Genomic DNA, 17,010 nt, shown 5'->3' on the forward strand with positions numbered 1-17,010 from the left:
CTTACATAGAATTAATGTATAAAAACCTAAAAAAGTGGGTAATTCATTTCTACACAAATTAACTAAAAATAGCTAATCTTGGCGAAATTTTCACTTTTATAAGCTAAAATGTAGGGCATAGTTGATTGTGATTTAAACAACAGAATTTAACGCACTCGATATATAAAATTGACGAAAATGCACAGGTAATAAAAATAAGTTTTTTATTTGGAGCTTGACAAATGGCCTTTTGGGATAAAATTAGTTTTGATTCAATAACAATGTTTAAACTACATCATATATTTGCAAAATGATTACAAAGTCCAGGGCAATGTGTCAATACACTTTTTCTGTTTACATTTTAACACGTGTCAAACAACACAAAACATACTATAAAAACATACATTTTTAATCCCAATCTTATTTACATCCAAGTTACTGTTGTTTTCTTGCAAGTTAGCCATTTACTTTAATTTGATATTTTATTGTACATAACTAACAAAAACACAAAGTGATTAGATTTCAATAGTTAGTTTTTCTTAATTTATGTATATTTGCATGTTAAAAATTGTTCATGTTTAATGCATGTGGAAGATTTGGTCAGTTAAAAATAAAACAAAAGCTTTTTGTTTCAAACAAACAGTAAACAATCAGAAGTCCAAAACATGCTTTTTGTTTGATTGGTAAGTCTTGAAATCAGCGAATATCTAGATTCCCCTCTTCCTGTTGACAACAATTTGTACCTTATTAATGCATATCATACATATTGACAGACAAGGCCTCAAATCAACATCTGGTATTTTGTTCATTTGCTTAAACAGTAATTACAAAATTGTGCTCAAGTTAAAGCAAACATCAAATGATTACAAGTTGTGTCAGTATTTATGTGTCTAGTAGATTAGTTCTATTTCTGCTGATAAGTGCAAGCCTAATTTTCTCAAACTAATGATGTACAGTACTAGTTAGTGGTCATGAAGAAAAACTTACGTCATAACCGAATGGTTGACTTTTAGGTACTGCATCATTTTTCATTTTCTTGATTGCTTCAAGAATGGTTTTGATAAATGTAGTTTCATTTTCTAGTTTAGCATTGACATACGCAGCAAGATCTAGGGGTAGTTTTTCCTTACTGAAACCATTAGCAAGAATGACAATAAATGGTTTTGTTTTATCTATAATAGCCCTATGCTGAGCAATATTTCTGTAGTGTTGCATGTATCCATCTTCTATTGACTTCTCAGTAGCAAACCAGAGAATGAGTTCGCACTGTTCAATAAATGTTACTGCAGCAGAGGATTGTGAATCACCACCTGGTGCAAAGTAGTCATCTTCATACAGCAAAACTTCACATTCAGAGATTTGTCCACTGTCTATCAAAACTTTTTTAACTTTCTTTGCTTCTTCGTGGTCGTTTAGATGAGCAAAGTGACCAATCTGTGCAAAACATTTTTGTCAAGTCAAAAAGAAATAAACTGCGGATAACTTCTTTCACAGTCTGTAACTGAGAATGGACAATCTTGTCCAAGTAACCGCATCAGTCAATGAAGATACTTTTCAGAATATATATATATATATATATATATATTGACTAACTTACATATTCAGTTCCTATAAAACTTCAGGATAAAACATCATTAGAAGTAAAAAACACAACAAAGTGAAATACAAAAACACTAAACTTAAGCGAATCACTGGGAACATTGCTTAGATTAATGCTTTAAAACTGGTTGGCAAACAACGACAATCCAACTGATCAGCAAGTCAAGACTTGTCTCTAAAAGGCACAACTGTCAAGGCTTCAGGTAAAAGCACACTGATGCGAGAATGAACACCCGGCAGTGGAAAATGGCAAAAGAGAGCAAGCAATCAGTAATGCAAGTGAAGCAGAAAATAAATTTGGGCAAAAACATCTTCTGGATGTTGAATGAGGAGCCAGTTATTATGGGTCCCCTTCCCTGAAGGGGACACATATTGATTTTACTCAAAATGTTTTTGTTTTTTTCTTTTGTTTTCTTTTTTTTCTTTCATTTTTCTTCTCCCCAAAGTTTGTCCGACTCGTTTTTCCATCAAATCCTTGATGGATTTGGATGAAATTTACACAGATGGTAGATGTAGTTATGTAGATGTGCATCCCACTTTGTTTTTGTTCATAACCTCGGTATTTACCCCGCTAGCCCCCTAAAATAGGTATTTTCCCCCAAAGTTTGTCCGACTCGTTTTTCTATCAAATGTTTGATGGATTCAGCTGAAATTTACACAGACGGTAGATGTAGTTATGTAGATGTGCATCCCACTTTGTTTTTGTTGATAACCCCAGTATTTACCCCGCTAGCCCCCTAAAATATTTTTTTTTCCTGAAGTTTGTCTGACTCGTTTTGCCATCAAATGCTTGATGGATGTGGCTGAAACTTATACAGATGGTAGATGTGCATCCCACTTTGTTTTTGTTCATAACCCCGGTATTTACCCCGCTAGCCCCCTAAAATGGGTATTTTTACCCAAAGTTTGTCCGACTCGTTTTTCCATCAAATGTTTGATGGATTTGGATGAAATTTACACAGATGGTAGATGTAGTTATGTAGATGTGCATCCCACTTTGTTTTTGTTGATAACCCCAGTATTTACCCCGCTAGCCCCCTAAAATGGGTATTTTCCCCCGAAGTTTGTCCGACTCGTTTTTCTATCAAATGTTTGATGGATTCGGCTGAAATTTACACAGATGGTAGATGTAGTTATGTAGATGTGCATCCCACTTTGTTTTTGTTGATAACCCCAGTATTTACCCTGCTAGCCCCCTAAAATGTTTTTTCCCCGAAGTTTGTCTGACTCGTTTTGCCATCAAATGCTTGATGGATGTGGCTGAAACTTATACAGATGGTAGATATAGTTATGTAGATGTGCATCCCACTTTGTTTGTCCGGATAACCCTAGTATTTACCCCACTAGCCCCCTAAAAGGGGTGAGTTTATGAACAATGTCAGAATTGGCTAAAATTTGGATAGCTTGTAAAGTATGCCAATTATCGTTATTGCGTCATTGCAGTTTGGGGGTTGTTAACAGCCCTTTGACATCAGAAACATTAACAGTTGTTGCTCAAAACACCTCTAGTGGTTGAAATTTTAAACGTTGGCAGATTGGACTGAAATTTTGCAGTACTATTGATTGAGTCATTGTGGTTTCCTTCGTTTAAGTTTGTGTGTGTTGAACCTCAATTAGTTATCCTACTTACTCATTGTCATCTATTGAAATGCATTATCTACAACTTTGCATGTGTGGGGACCCATGAGTTTTTGCTTGCAGAAACAACCAAGGTTATAAAAGACGATGGCTAATATAGGACCCAATATAAATAAGTGTAGGAAATATATTAATGTTTCAAAATATGCTATAGTGTATGTGCAAGGGCAATATGTGCTAAGCCACCCTTCTAGTTTTAAGCCATTTTGCTTTGGCCTAATCTAATAAATCAACATTGGTTTCTATGCTTTCTACGAAGCACACCTCAAAGCATTCTGCAAGGTCAGTTTTTATGATTTTGTGACAGAATGCTTTGACACAGAATTTGACTGAGCAAGACGTTCCAGCACGCAGTGGTAACAGACATGGGGCAATTCGTATTCGAATGGATTCGAATACAGGTTTTACCACCTTCGTGCTGTATTTGAATGATTTTGGCTTTCGTTCGATAGTGCATGAATACAATTCGAATGGTTGATGTTATCTTTTGAACCAGCAATTCATGAATACAAAAGCTTGAGTAAATTTACTCGAATACAATTCGAATTGTTGTAGGTTTTTGCCAACCTACGAACTTCCAAATTCGAATACACGTTATTTTTTACGAATACAATTCGAATTGTTGTCAGCCTGTGGCTACGTAACAATTTGCAAAATTGAATATGGCTACATTTTACGAATACAATTCGAATTGTTGTTGGCCTTCGGCAAGGTAACAATTCGTAAAATCGAATACATGACTACATTTGTACGAATACAATTCGAATTGTTGTCAGCCTGTGGCTACGTAACAATTTGCAAAATTGAATATGGCTACATTTTACGAATACAATTCGAATTGTTGTTAGCCATTGGCAACGTAAGATACATAAAATCGAATACTTGACTACATTTTTACGAATACAATTCGAATTGTCGATTACCTCCAGACTAGGAGTAGTCGAGAATATTTTGCTGCATATTTTGGCCAAATAGATTCGAATACAATTTAAATTGGCAGTGAATGTGACCTGATTTGACAATTTTTCGTTTATGTTACAAAACAATGACACATAGAAGTTTGTTTGTGGCGTTACATAAATGGAATTGTGTTACAAAGCTTGCAACATTAGGTTGTTTTCAGCCCATGACAGGTGTAGCGTGTTCATGAAGCAAACATCTCATGTAAATTTGGGGAAATTTATAAACAGAGATTTAAGTCAGTCAAGCTAATGTGGCAATTCAATGCTTGTTGGTTTACATTTTTACCAATAAATTTGCGATTCATAAACCCTTGTTACTTTTTGATCGAATACCTTTAAGTTTCGGGGCGTATTTATTTATACTTTTATTTTCCGCAACTACAAATAAACGAATCGGTGAATTCGAATGCTATTCGAACTGTTTGCTTCATACAACAACTGAACAATTCGTGAATACAAATAACTAGAACTATTAATTCGAATACATTTCAAATTGCTACATCTCCAAAAGTACGGAGTGTTCATGAATACGAATACACGCTTGGGGTTTATTCGAATAGTATTCGAATTACACGTTGTTGTTTTTTGGTCAACTTTTCACGAATACTAATACTTGACACGTTTTATTCGAATACAATTCGAATTGCTGCCACCTTAACATTACGAAACAATTCATGAATACGAATATTTGACTCGCATTATTCGAATACAATTCGAATTGACGAACTTTAAAAAGTGCGTAGAATTCATGAATACGAATACATGTCTTGGTTTATTCGAATAGTATTTGAATTACTTGTCGTTGTAGTTTGGTCAACAATTCATGAATACAACTACTTGACTTGTTTTATTCGAATACCATTCGAATTGCTGTCACTCAAAAATTACCAAAGTATTCATGAATTCGAATACAGTCATGCAGGTATTCGTAAAGTATTCGAATACAGGACATGTGTATTCGACCCCATGTCTGAGTGGTAACAGCAATTTATTTTTTGCCACACCAGTTGCATTACTGATTGCTTGGTTTCTTTTTGCCGTTCCCTATTTTTTAATTCCTGGGCGTTTTGTCAGTTCAGCAAAATGCATATATTCCTATTAGTGATGCACAGAACCCACCTGAAAAGGTTCGGCCCGAAACCGAATATTCAGTCATGAGGCGGAAACCGAATATTCAGTCATGAGAACGTGGCTCGTATTTTATAGATACAATTAGTTAATTTACAATCTTTCGTTTTGCACTAAATGAAAGTTTGGGCATTAATTCTATGCAATCAAACAGTTAGGTTTCGGCCGAATTCATAAAAAAGTTCATCAGAAAACAGCCTATTGGGCCGAAATTTTTTGGCCAGCTGAAACTTTGGTGCATCACTAATTCCTATTCTTCATTGACTGATTCTTTTACTTGGAATAAATTTTCTATTCTCAGTTATTTATTGACATAAACAGTGATAGTAAATGGCTGTTGGATGGTCTGGTACTCTTCAGTTTATAAGTATTTAGTAGTAATTTTTGTGCGTTAGTAATTCATTTTGTTAATGTATGCAGTGAATAAAAAAGGAAAATGTTCGAAAAAGTGAATGGTTTTGTTGGGTTGAATCTTTTTGGACTACCTTTGTTATGCCATTGGTGGTTGAGGGAGATGGAGTCGCTTGATCCAATATTTGCACCGCTTCCTTAAAAATCGAATAATATAGTGTTTTTTATACCTTTAATCAATCAATCTGTCATATTTGTGATACTCACAGAACTGCGGCCAGTTGTTGTATCCCCATCTTTATTGCTCATACTTTTAGTGATATTAAAAAAAATTAAAAACAACTTTCTGCAAAACAAAGAAAAACTTTTCGTTTTATGCACACACTTTTACACACTTCAATTAACACATAGCTTTAAAACAAGCAGTTTGAGTTTTTATAAAACTGTAACACTGGAGCATCCAAATATGAAAGTCACCTTTAAATTACATGAATTTTCGCAATTGCAATTTAAAATTGAAATACATTGTTAGGTGACAAATATATTACCATCAAAATTTAAAAAAAAATAACATTATGGCATTGTATGCAGAATTGTTAAGGAAAGCAAGCCATACAGTTATGGCATCAAAAATGAAGATAAAATATACACTTGTATATGCAGTCAGTTTAATTATTGTGTGTGGTTTGTGTTCATTGGCCTACACAGTCTATCCATTTTCTGCCTTGTTTTCCCTCTTTGCATTGTAAAGTTAGTTGTCCACTTGGTCATTGCTGCCTTCTTTTAAATGTTATATGGGCTCATATTTTCTTTTTTTCAGCATAAGGTTATCTTGAGTCTTCACATATTTCCAGTTATAGTGGGAAAAAAATATTAGTTTCTGTCATGCTTTCAAGTGAGCACTTGTTTACAAATGCATTGAAAAAATTCCTTTTCTGCGTTTTGGGACCTTTCAGAGACAGCTAGTTATAGATTCTCTTCTATCCAGATCATGAGTGGCCAACCTATTGTGCATAAATCAAATGTATAATTTCTAAGCGACCTCCTGGTGCCTGGTGGTTGAGCCATTAGTGTATATCCACGGTTTTTACCAGTTTATAACTGAGGCTCGGTCCAGTCAAAGTCTTTATAAAACACAAGTTGGCAGAGCTATTGTTATGTGAAAAAGCCTCTCATGACCCCAAGGATGCCTTTTTGTGTCCAAAACAATACAGTGGGTATAGGGAAAAGCATAAATTTTCTTGATTTTCATAAATTAGAACTTTGATGGGTGCAAAAAAAACACTTTGCAAAAAAAGTCTTACAGAACTGTTTCCAGTTCTTGTATTTACATTTTCAAAGTTCACAGTCTCATATCACACAAATGTACATTAAATATTTATCAAATGATTCTTCCAAGTTCTTACCAATGCTACACACATTTTGGTGTTTTGTTTACAATATGTCTAGCACAAATTAAACAACACAGAATTACTAACAAAACATACTATACACAAAGTCAATTCAATTGATCCATGTTTAAATGTAGACAAGGCTACTTAGCAGTTTTTAAAATTCTGCATAAGTGGGGTTGTTCTAAGTTCAAACATGCAACATTCGGGCGTGTCAGCCGTATACAAGTTACTGCATGTCCATTACAATCAATTTAATTTTGTTGTAATGAGGCAAATAAATTTATCTCTTCAGGATTTCATTTAATGTAAATGAAAACTTAGTCTTCCATGCTTAATAAACTTGGAATTTCAAGTAGTAGCAAACTGCCACATATTATAGCTTTAATTTTACTTTGACATGGAAAATGGCTGAATTTTATTAAAACTGTGTTAGAACAATTGCTATCTTGTTGGTAAATACTTTTATAAAACCCTTGTTATCCACACATATATAAAGTAGAACAAGCACTTAAACAGGCATTAAAAGATAATTATTGAAAAAGCAATAAAACAGTAATTAATGGTACCACTTGCTCAACCTTAAACATTTTTATGTTGTAATGTTAAGTACTCCAACACTTTCTATGTGATATGTAATTTTTGCTTCACTTATTTTGGTGTCTACAGGGCTGTTTTGTTGCTTTTTTGCACTTGAGTGTTTTAAAGGTATTTTAGCATTTTTTTGCAAGCTTTCAATCCATCTGAATGTGCTTTCAAGCTGTTTAATGAAGTTACTGTTTTCCTTCAGTGGTTGCAAATGTTGAAGCACTCTTGGAGGTTTCATCTCCAAATACTCCTCTGGTGTAACCAACATGAAATGTTTCTCTCTGTCTCGAATTGATCCATCCAGTAATTTCAACATGTAAAAAGTTGAATATTCATCTTCCATTGATTTTGGAGTAGCGATCCACCATAACGAATTGTAGCTGTCAATGAAATCAACACAATGTTGGGTCAAGGGTTTTCCACCTGGAATGCCTTCATCATACAGATTAACGATCAGCTTAAATCTGGCAAGTGTTTTTTGTTTTATGCGCTCTGCTATCTTCTGATCATCTGGGTGGTAAAAAATTCCAACTGACATAGACTTTGGCTCCTAGCAAAACAGTACTTGTTAAATATCTAACCTAATGCATTTTTTCTGTTGGAGATTTTATTTCCAATGTTACTGGTAGGTGGGTGCATTCATGCACATACAGAAAAATAGAGCATTTATCAACCATGCATATCTTCTATTGAAAGTTAACGCAACATAAAGCGTTTTAACTTTTTTTTACATTTTAGTGCAGAGTCCTATGGGTAACAATGAAGTGATGTTACCAGACAAAGTAAGATATTGGGTTGGGATAATTAAAATAGGTAAAGCAGCTTAAACAGAGCAAAGGGCCACTTAATAAGGCCCTGTGTGTGTCTTTTAAAATATAAGAAAATAAAACGCTCTCACCAAGACTTATGTGTGTGCGATATAGGTTACTTGTGGGTTCCTTTATCGACACCCCTGGTTTTAAGTCAGTTTAACCTGCCTGAGTTTTATTTGTTATCATACAGTATTTTTATGTGCCCTTCAACACTTACTTTCACCGGAGGTGGTTTGCTATTTACAAAAAGTGTGGTATCAACTTCTGTTGTGTTATTGTGACTGGATGTTGCAGCTGATCTACAAGGTATAGCAACTTGTTACCGATATTTTTTATCAAAATACTTGTAGCCTAATGTTCTTTTGTAAGTTAACCTAATAACTGTTAAATGTATTTAAACCACTAGTTACTTTGTTGGAAATAGTTGATTTGATGAATTGGTGCCACCAACATTTTGTCCCAGCTTGTGATGATAAATTGTTTTGATAAGGGTAAGTTTTTAAATGCTTTGTTTTAAATTTTGTTGGTTCTAATGAGTAAACAAAATGTCAGTGGCAATTATTGGTTAACAAAAATAAAAATCCGTATACATTGCCGACTTAACTACCCAGTTAGAGCTGTTGGCTTGTTTGTAGCTTGTGTAGATGCCTTCCTTATGAGCATTGAGTCTGGCTTCGTTGTATTGTGCTATTACAAAAAAATGAATGTTGTTTCGTTTTTTTTTCTGCAGGCGATCCTATTCAATAAAACTGATTCTACGATAAACCGGAATTGTCTTTAAATAACCGCTATGAGCCATCTTAAACGATGGTTGCAAATGTCAGAAGCGTAAAAATATGTTGTTTTTCGGTACCTAATGCTTAGTTGGAAACTACGTTGACCTAAAATGACATTCCACAGTTCATGAAGTATAGGTGTTGCAAACTGAATTGCTTGTTACATTGGTTTGTGTCTAAGGATTTAGGGGATAAAAACGATACATTTGTAGCTTACCGGCTTAAGACCCATGGAAATAGTGTCTAGCAAGTTCTTTTCCATTTCTTCTCGTATAATTGGACTGTCTTCTGAAACCGAAACGTCCGTCCGTGACAGAATTTTAATGGTTTTAAACTGACCAACGTGATTTCTGTAAGTTCGAGAATATGCTCTGACACGATCATTAATTTTTTCCAACAAGAATCCCGCCTCACAAGCTTTTTCAACGTGTTGTGCGATTCGTAGTGATTCAGCAAAAACGGTTAAAACTATGGAATCCCCGCGAGTAATGGATGAAACATAAACACCTGTGGCATCCCTAACCGAGTCGCAGATCTCCATCATTAACTCCTTGGAATAACTTATGTTCCATAGGCAGTAGCCACTAACAATTGCTCTTCCTATTATAGCAGCAGTTGCCGATTTTCCATAAAGTTCAAGTTCATATACAGCTGCATTAATTGGTAACCGATCTGGTCGGAATAAGACAGACATTGTAACACTAAAATTATGCCTGCGAGACAAAACGGAGTTGAAAACAAACGGACTAAGAATTTCTGTCAAGAGACCCCAGCCATGTGCACCGACAGAAAATTTACATTGATGAAAATAATTATGTCCGTAGAACGTAAATTATATTCACTAGAATTGCGTTCCCGAAAACCTGAAGTAATTTTGCGATGTGAAAAATTCCTACGTTGTACAACGGCAGAGGTTAGGGAAACAACGGTTTTACTCCTTCACTTTTAAGACATAATACTTTTTCAATCATCAGGTTTTTCTCCAGAATATATGTTCGCGTTGAGGTAGGCCACATTGAAATTCCAAGTGCTCCCTATTGCCACAACGTGCCGGCGCCCATGACCTCAGCCTATACAAAATATGCGACCTTCAAGTTGAAATTTTGCGATGCTTAGCCGACTACTCCCCCCTTCTATGGAACCGGTGCGAACCGGCTGAATCCCACCACTGTGTATAGGCCTTCTAATTCCCCAAATCTATCGCAGTATATTTTTAAGCAAAGAAACTTGAATACATTTTTACCTATTTTCAATTGCACGCAAGTCTAAGGTTTTCTGCCGTTTTACTTACAGAACTCCGTAAGATGTTGTTGATTTTGTTTTGCTTGTTTGTTGTCCTTACTTTTGGTTGAATATAGTATGACACGCTTTTATTCAGGGTTAGAAAACAGCGGTAGCTTATAAGCTACTTGTTTTTATGAGCATTTTTATGGGCTTGACAGATTGGTAGTGAATGATGAAAAATTAAATGCTAAATCTGAGTAAAAGTAACTGATATATTGGACACAAAATGCTCACAAGATGGGCAGATGGGGTTGGTTAAAATTTGAACGAATTTTAGATTGCTTAATCAAGAGAACAGCAAGATGGCTGCACATTGCATAATACTCATTCAAATGTTAAACCAACCCACCACATGTGCTAGCTAAAAAAGATCAAATCCATTAACTGACAGGAACGGTATTCTGTGAAAACGTAATTTTTATGGATTTTATAGGTAGAGTTAAACAGAACGTAGGCTATGGAAAAATGCCGTGTAATCGAATTTTGTTTTGGGGCTTTACGGAGTTTGAAGCAGACTTTAGTACCGATCTAACCCTTTAGCCTGTAGTGCGCTTTCAAACTAGTTTAGTTTTGGTTTCTAGCATTTTGAAAAAGGGCCGAATCCGAATAAGGTTTTATTCTAATAAGTTTTTTTTTAACTTTGCTACATTTGCTTTGTAATTTACTTTCTTAACAGGAATGCGTACTGATTTGTTACGGATTGGGTCCGGTTTAAAATTCAGGCGCGCTAACAACTGCTGCAAAACCATATCAATTTTGTTCGCCTAAATCGGGGAACACAGTTTTTTTCGCAACGGGCCTTTAATAATCATGCGCAAGGGCCGCGTGACATACAAACCACCGACGCATCCTATTCCAAACTAGGAGTCGCAAGGCGGTTTGGACGGGACGGCCAACAGCTTAATTATGTCTTTACTAGTGATGTACCGAATCGGCGAAATTTCGATTCGGCCGAAACCGAATATTCGGCAGTTTTGCCGAATAAATTCGGCCGAATCAACCGAATCTTTTATGACGTCACGCGAAGTCGCATTCAACGCGTTTGACATGAAAACATAAGTTTATGTACCAGACAATTAGTGCAGAATGGTTGTGTTTCGTACTTATTTTAGTTCTGTGGGTTTTAACATTGCTTCAAGCATGATTGCCAACCTGCCAATGAATTACGGATTTTTCGTCTGGAGTGGGAAAAACGATAATGTGGTAAAACATATGATAATTAACGCGATTTTCGTTGGTACAAAGCAGAAAAGTCATGTTTAACGCTAAAAATGTGTGTTCGTAAAAGATTCGGTTTCGGCCGAATCGCAACAAAATATTCGGCCGAAACCGAATCTTTAAAAAAACGGCCGATTCGGCCGAATAAATTCGGCAAACCGAATATTCGGTACATCTCCGGTGCCTTCGAAAACTGCAGGTGCGCTTGGTCCGCTAGGTACTTCGCTTGGTAAACTACAGGTAACTCGTTTTAATTCAACAAAGCCTGTAAATAGTGCAGGTAACCTTTTTTGAAACGAGTAAACTCGTAGTTACTGCGACGTAACGTAATAATGCTGTATGTACTGTTTTTAGGTTGGGTTAGGGTTGAGGTTAGGGTTAGGGTTAGGGTTAGGGATCAGAGTTTAGGGTTCAGAGTTTAGGGTTTTGGTTGTGTGTTGGGACTATCGTAACACTTTTCCAGCATTATTTGCGTGTTATAACGTTAACTGCAGTATTTACGATTTGTCGCATAAAAACAGGACAGCTGTAGTATTTTCGAGTTACGTCGTACCTATTCTGAGTTTAATCGCACCAAAGAGAGTTACCTGCACTATTTTTAAGTTACGTTGCACGAAAAAATGTTACCAAGCGAGGTACCAAGCGCACCTAGCGCACCTGTAGTATTCGAAGGCACCCGTACATCTCTAGTCTTTACCCAATCAGATGTTAAATGTAAAATACTGAAGAATGTAAAAGTGTCTTATCTATCAACTAATGCTCCTTTAAGCTATCACAAGTAACAAAAAAGCAATTGTTCGCGCACAATTACAATTCTTTTTTTCTTGTCTGTGACGTAACAGACCGCTTTTAGGTCATGCCCCGAATGACCCAGTGGTTCATGGTTTTCGATTAAGGCATTTAGTGCAGAGCGGGAGAGCTCAGCTTGACGTCGGACAGACGTTTTATGAGACAATTGTTTCAGTGATCAGCTGTTTTTTCGCAGCAATGTCGCTTTATTAAGTTATCAAGCGCATTTTCAGTTTTTATTTACTGTTTTTGTAATAATAACGAAATAATGATGCAAAAAGAATACAGACAAAACTTTAAAGTTGGGTTAATGCTTTCTAATAATTTGTCCTTAAGAGTCTAAAAATAACCGAACGTTTGTTTACTGTAAATCCGCACAAACACGCGTGTGGGGACCCGTTCGTTTTTGTTTACAAAAACAATCATATGTGTATAGATTAAATAATTGGTATATTAAATTTGTAAATAGGATATAGAATATATAAAATGGAAGTATATTAGAAAGCCACCTTTCTATTTTTTGTTTTAAAATTACTGGTGTAAAGAAATAGGTTTATGTCATACATATACCATCTAGAGCCGCCTAAAAGCCCTGATTAATAATTTCTAACTTGGTACTTAGTTTAGCTTCGGCTGAACAGAGCTCACTAATCTGTATTATGACGATTGCGGAACCTGTTTTTTCGCATTGTTTGCGCACAATTGGCGTACAAAAAGTCTGGCGCATATGATTACTAGGCTGATAATTTTTTTACACCCCAACGAAATCTGTTTTAAGCAGTTTTAAAATCAAAATATTTAGCAAAATAGTTTTAGTCGTCACGGCCGCCAGTACAGTACATTTTAATATACATGGTCACGGCCGCAGTTTGTGCACCCTGTTCGATACCTACAAAACTAAATACTCTTTAAGCTCACCTTCCAGGTCAGGGTGGTTATCACCGCGTTACGAAGCGTATACGCCCCATTGTTTGTGACATGTATTTTTCGTTTCTAAACCTAGCCCGTCTATGGCGCGACAGTATCCTTTACAATAACGCTTGTTACGTCATTGTAGCAATATGTTTATGAACGGTTTTGGCTTGTTTGTAGCTTTTTTAAATGCTGTGGAAATTACGTTGACCTAAAAATATCGTCGTGTGTAAGGTGGTTGGAGAACGGTTCTGGCAACATAAATTTGTTTTCAGCACATACGTTCGTCTTTCGCGCAATCTGGATTATGATGCAATCGCTGTTTTACAGTTATTGACAGCATTTAATGCAATATGAAAAGTTGCGGGGTTGGAGGCTTTTATCCACAAGTTGACAGTGGCTCATCAAAACTTATTTCTTATGATGATCTTTTTCAGGAATTATAACTATTGGGTTCAAAACAACTCATTTGCAGCTTACTGGCTTAAGACCCATGGAAATAGTCTGTAGCAAGTTCTTTTCCGCAACTACCTTTTTTACAACCAAAGCACCTTTTAGAATCTGAATGTCCATGACAGTATTTCAATGGATTCAAACTGGCCAATGTTGTTTCTATAAGTTTTACAATATGCTCTGACCCGAGCATTAACTTTCTTGTTTCCAGTCTCGCAGATATCTTCCACGTTTTGTGCGACTTAATGATTCGGCAAAAACCGTCAAAACTATAGAACCCCCGCGTGCGATGGACGTAACATATAAGCACCTGTGTCGTCCCTAACCGTGGCGCAGATCTCGATCATTAACTTTTTAAAATAACTTGTTCTCCATAGGTAGTAGCCACCAACAACTTCCGCACCTATTATTATAATTTTCATCTCACCAGAGTCATTGCGAGTTACCTAATATTAAAAAAATCGTTTTCTATTCCTTTCGAAACTACACTCACTTTACACAATTCAAAAGACAAAGAACTTCTTTGTTTGATAATTATGCATCTAACTTCACCAGTGACGTTTCACACGTCATTTCCTTCACTTAATCGTAAACCTATTGTTGATTATCTGCAACGAAGTGGGAGATACCGCAGTAAACATGTTGACCCTGTGTTCCGGCCGCCTGGCCGTTTTTTTTTAACTAACCTCGGGACTGTTATGTAGATCGTTTGTTCCACTTAAACAACAGCAAACACTAAAAAAAACTACCGTCACGTTAATTTGGAATAAATAAATTTTGGAATGCCTTTCTGTAGATTTTGATAAGCAGGTACAAAGGGGACAATTCTGGCATTGCATCACCGACAGAACAGAGTTCTATGATTTCAGGAATGAAAGAATCTTCCAATTCAAAGGGTAAAATGCTCTTACAGTGCAACACCTTACTTAATTGTTTGCTAATGTTTGTGCGGTTCTATTTATTGCCACACAATAAAGCGTTGATATGCGCCTTCTGCTACGTAACGTTCTACACAAACATATAGACGTCTGTTTTTTAACCAGTGGTATCCAAACCCTTTGGTTGAGAACTGAAATACCCGGTTTTGGAGCAATTGGAAGGTAATTTTCCTTTCCTAAACTTGTAATAACAACCACTGGTATCAACCCAGTCGGGCGATGTTTGGTGTAATATGTAGTTCTGTTTTAAGCAATGACCACTACATTTTTGCGCCAAATCTATTTGCTGCTCTATGAATTTTCTCAAACTTGATTTGGCACTGATTTATACTGACTAATATCCAAACTTTTTTGAATAATTTCGCTGTTCTTGCGTTTCACTTTTTTTGGAGCAAATAAACGAGTTGGACGTAGGCTAATGTAAAATTAGTGACGTACTTGATAGCATTAAAAATTAACCGTTACTAAATTGCTAAACATTTAAAGGCAGAAACACCAAAAGCTGTTGTACAATGTACGTCTACAATTAAAAAACTAAAGAAACAATTTAACTTTAAGCAATTAAATTTATGAGAACCACTCTGAAACTACTAAGATCAGGCAAATGTTCGATGCAATTAGTCAACCTTTACACCGAATATACATACCGCCAACCAAAGCACCTTTTAGAATCTGAATGTCCATGACAGTATTTTAATGGATTCAAACTGGCCAATGTTGTTTCTATAAGTTTTACAATATGCTCTGACCCGAGCATTAACTTTCTTGTTTCCAGTCTCGCAGATATCTTCCACGTTTTGTGCAACTTAATGATTCGGCAAAAACCGTCAAAACTATAGAACCCCCGCGAGCGATGGACGTAACATATAAGCACCTGTGTCGTCCCTAACCGTGGCGCAGATCTCGATCATTAACTTTTTAAAATAACTTGTTCTCCATAGGTAGTAGCCACCAACAACTTCCGCACCTATTATTATAATTTTCATCTCACCAGAGTCATTGCGAGTTACCTAATATTAAAAAAATCGTTTTCTATTCCTTTCGAAACTACACTCACTTTACACAATTCAAAAGACAAAGAACTTCTTTGTTTGATAATTATGCATCTAACTTCACCAGTGACGTTTCACACGTCATTTCCTTCACTTAATCGTAAACCTATTGTTGATTATCTGCAACGAAGTGGGAGATACCGCAGTAAACATGTTGACCCTGTGTTCCGGCCGCCTGGCCGTTGTTTTTTTTAACTAACCTCGGGACTGTTATGTAGATCGTTTGTTCCACTTAAACAACAGCAAACACTAAAAAAAACTACCGTCACGTTAATTTGGAATAAATAAATTTTGGAATGCCTTTCTGTAGATTTTGATAAGCAGGTACAAAGGGGACAATTCTGGCATTGCATCACCGACAGAACAGAGTTCTATGATTTCAGGAATGAAAGAATCTTCCAATTCAAAGGGTAAAATGCTCTTACAGTGCAACACCTTACTTAATTGTTTGCTAATGTTTGTGCGGTTCTATTTATTGCCACACAATAAAGCGTTGATATGCGCCTTCTGCTACGTAACGTTCTACACAAACATATAGACGTCTGTTTTTTAACCAGTGGTATCCAAACCCTTTGGTTGAGAACTGAAATACCCGGTTTTGGAGCAATTGGAAGGTAATTTTCCTTTCCTAAACTTGTAATAACAACCACTGGTATCAACCCAGTCGGGCGATGTTTGGTGTAATATGTAGTTCTGTTTTAAGCAATGACCACTACATTTTTGCGCCAAATCTATTTGCTGCTCTATGAATTTTCTCACACTTGATTTGGCACTGATTTATACTGACTAATATCCAAACTTTTTTGAATAATTTCGCTGTTCTTGCGTTTCACTTTTTTTGGAGCAAATAAACGAGTTGGACGTAGGCTAATGTAAAATTAGTGACGTACTTGATAGCATTAAAAATTAACCGTTACTAAATTGCTAAACATTTAAAGGCAGAAACAGCAAAAGCTGTTGTACAATGTACGTCTACAATTAAAAAACGAAGAAGCAAACTTTAAGCAATAACATTTATAAGAACCAGTCTGAAACTACTAACTTCAGGCAAATGTTCGATGCAATTAGTCAACCTTTACACCGAATATACATACCTCCCCAACACATTAAAACAAGCAATTTAGGCGGTAATATTGCAAT

General features: G+C 35.9%; 2 protein-coding genes and 1 long non-coding RNA gene across 3 annotated transcripts in view; 1 reads left to right on the plus strand and 2 right to left on the minus strand.

The window, feature by feature from the left end:
- The window catches only part of LOC145212559 (uncharacterized), a 31,543-nt gene extending 22,386 nt beyond the window's left edge, over positions 1-9,157 (plus strand). The window contains exons 3-4 of the long non-coding RNA XR_013856731.1: positions 7,839-8,754; positions 8,873-9,157. This is a non-coding gene — a long non-coding RNA (uncharacterized LOC145212559). The remainder of the gene's footprint in view (positions 1-7,838; positions 8,755-8,872) is intronic.
- Positions 27-5,998, minus strand: LOC145212558 (uncharacterized). The gene is made up of 4 exons (XM_080080719.1): positions 5,925-5,998; positions 5,792-5,854; positions 967-1,413; positions 27-702 (listed from the first exon to the last, which is right to left on the minus strand). Exons 1-4 carry the CDS (start codon positions 5,964-5,966, stop codon positions 676-678), a joined length of 579 nt encoding a protein of 192 aa, XP_079936845.1. The 5' UTR covers positions 5,967-5,998; the 3' UTR covers positions 27-675.
- On the minus strand, positions 6,201-9,918 carry LOC145212555 (uncharacterized). Its single transcript, XM_080080716.1, has 4 exons — positions 9,442-9,918; positions 9,056-9,135; positions 8,666-8,747; positions 6,201-8,186 (listed from the first exon to the last, which is right to left on the minus strand). The coding sequence occupies exons 1-4, from the start codon at positions 9,916-9,918 to the stop codon at positions 7,641-7,643; spliced, it is 1,185 nt and encodes a 394-aa protein (XP_079936842.1). The 3' UTR covers positions 6,201-7,640.
- Positions 9,919-17,010: the final 7,092 nt, after the last annotated feature.

This window comes from Phallusia mammillata, chromosome 2, assembly GCF_965637545.1.
Source record: "Phallusia mammillata chromosome 2, kaPhaMamm4.hap1.1, whole genome shotgun sequence".
In the NCBI taxonomy this organism is placed as follows: Eukaryota; Metazoa; Chordata; class Ascidiacea; order Phlebobranchia; family Ascidiidae; genus Phallusia; species Phallusia mammillata.